Below are 1,321 nucleotides of genomic sequence, written 5' to 3'. Positions count from 1 at the left end.
GATCAGTTCAGTTTATATTACTGCGGCAAACTGCTCGCAGTGGCTGCTGCATCTTTCCATTGCCTCAAGTATACTGCTGTAGACTATAGTGGCAGTAGAAAGATGGCCTATGACATCGCTCAACTTCACATGTCTGCCAGTGCCGCCCGGAAAGATAATCTTGAAGGAATGAAGCCACCATTTGCCTCCTGAAATTTCAGATAATTTTGGAGGCATTTCAAGAACCAACTTGTAAGAGGGAGCACGCTAGTCAGTGCAAAGTTGTTCTCGCTGTCACACTTACAGGTTCGATGCCCGCTGCTGCTTCTCAACCTTCTCTTGTGGTTTGTGCGCATATCCCTCATCTGGGCTGCATTGAGGATGTTCATGGATTCGTGGGACAGGGAAGAGGAGCACGTACTGGAACGCCTGGATATCTCGAGAATGCTGCTAACACATAAGGAGGTGCTTCTCTTCCTATTCGGGCTTGCGCTGTTCACCATCAGCTCGTGTGGCTGCGTCGGGGCACTGCGGGAGAACACCTTCCTGCTCAGAGTGTACTCCTTTGCACTTACCATCCTTATTGTCGTCAACTTTGTCCTCGGCGTTCTGGTTTACTTCGTGCCGGGTAAGAAAGGCGACCTTTAGAACTCACTATAAATAAGCACCAAGACACTGACGCTCAAAATGGAGCATAATAAAACAGCGTTCTAGAACAAAAAAAAAACGTCAGGAACATTTCGCAATCATATATATATATATATATATATATTGTCACAGGCAATGGATATGAGCCACAACTGCAGCGTAAAATCACTTGGAAATAGAGAAAGAAGAGGACTTTTGCTTCCTGGTCTGGGCGCGAGCAAGACGTCGATTCGTCGCTCTCTGTTATTTCATTCGTGGCACTGGTGGAGGTGCGGGGTAAATGTGCCTCGGCTGCAGATCTTCAGCCGACACACCGAGCTACTTGGAGACAGCTACAGCTACCACGGCAAGAAGCAGTCGCCGCCTGCGAGGACTATCTCCCGAATATTGTCCTCTCTTAGGATGAGATGGCGACTTCTACTACAAGCTAGGCGAGTCAAACCAATGATGTCTATTCTTTTCGCCCGCGTGTTTTTCATGCGCTGCAAACACCACGCTCATTTCTTCGAAACATTCATGATGATGTTTATGACTGGCTTGACCACTTCGATCAAGTTGCCAACATCAACGAATGGGATGAAGCTCACAAGCTGCGGAGAGTTTACTGTGCGTTAGAAGACTCTGCCAAAACATGGTATGATAATCACGAGGGTTCCTTTACGACGTGGCAAGAGTTCAGCCGACAATTTCATGT

General features: G+C 47.5%; 1 protein-coding gene across 1 annotated transcript; it reads left to right on the top strand.

Moving 5' to 3' along the window:
- Positions 1-285: 285 nt before the first annotated feature.
- LOC142794793 (tetraspanin-5-like) lies at positions 286-607 on the top strand (the record flags this gene model as incomplete). The annotated part of the gene is made up of 1 exon (XM_075885950.1): positions 286-607. A coding segment is annotated over one exon (322 nt), but the record flags the coding sequence as incomplete, so codon positions are not given.
- Positions 608-1,321: the final 714 nt, after the last annotated feature.

The sequence above is a fragment of the Rhipicephalus microplus genome, unplaced genomic scaffold, assembly GCF_043290135.1.
Source record: "Rhipicephalus microplus isolate Deutch F79 unplaced genomic scaffold, USDA_Rmic scaffold_504, whole genome shotgun sequence".
In the NCBI taxonomy this organism is placed as follows: domain Eukaryota; kingdom Metazoa; phylum Arthropoda; class Arachnida; order Ixodida; family Ixodidae; genus Rhipicephalus; species Rhipicephalus microplus.
The sequence above is the reverse complement of the archived record's forward strand: the minus strand, read 5'-3'. Positions and strand labels throughout refer to the sequence as shown.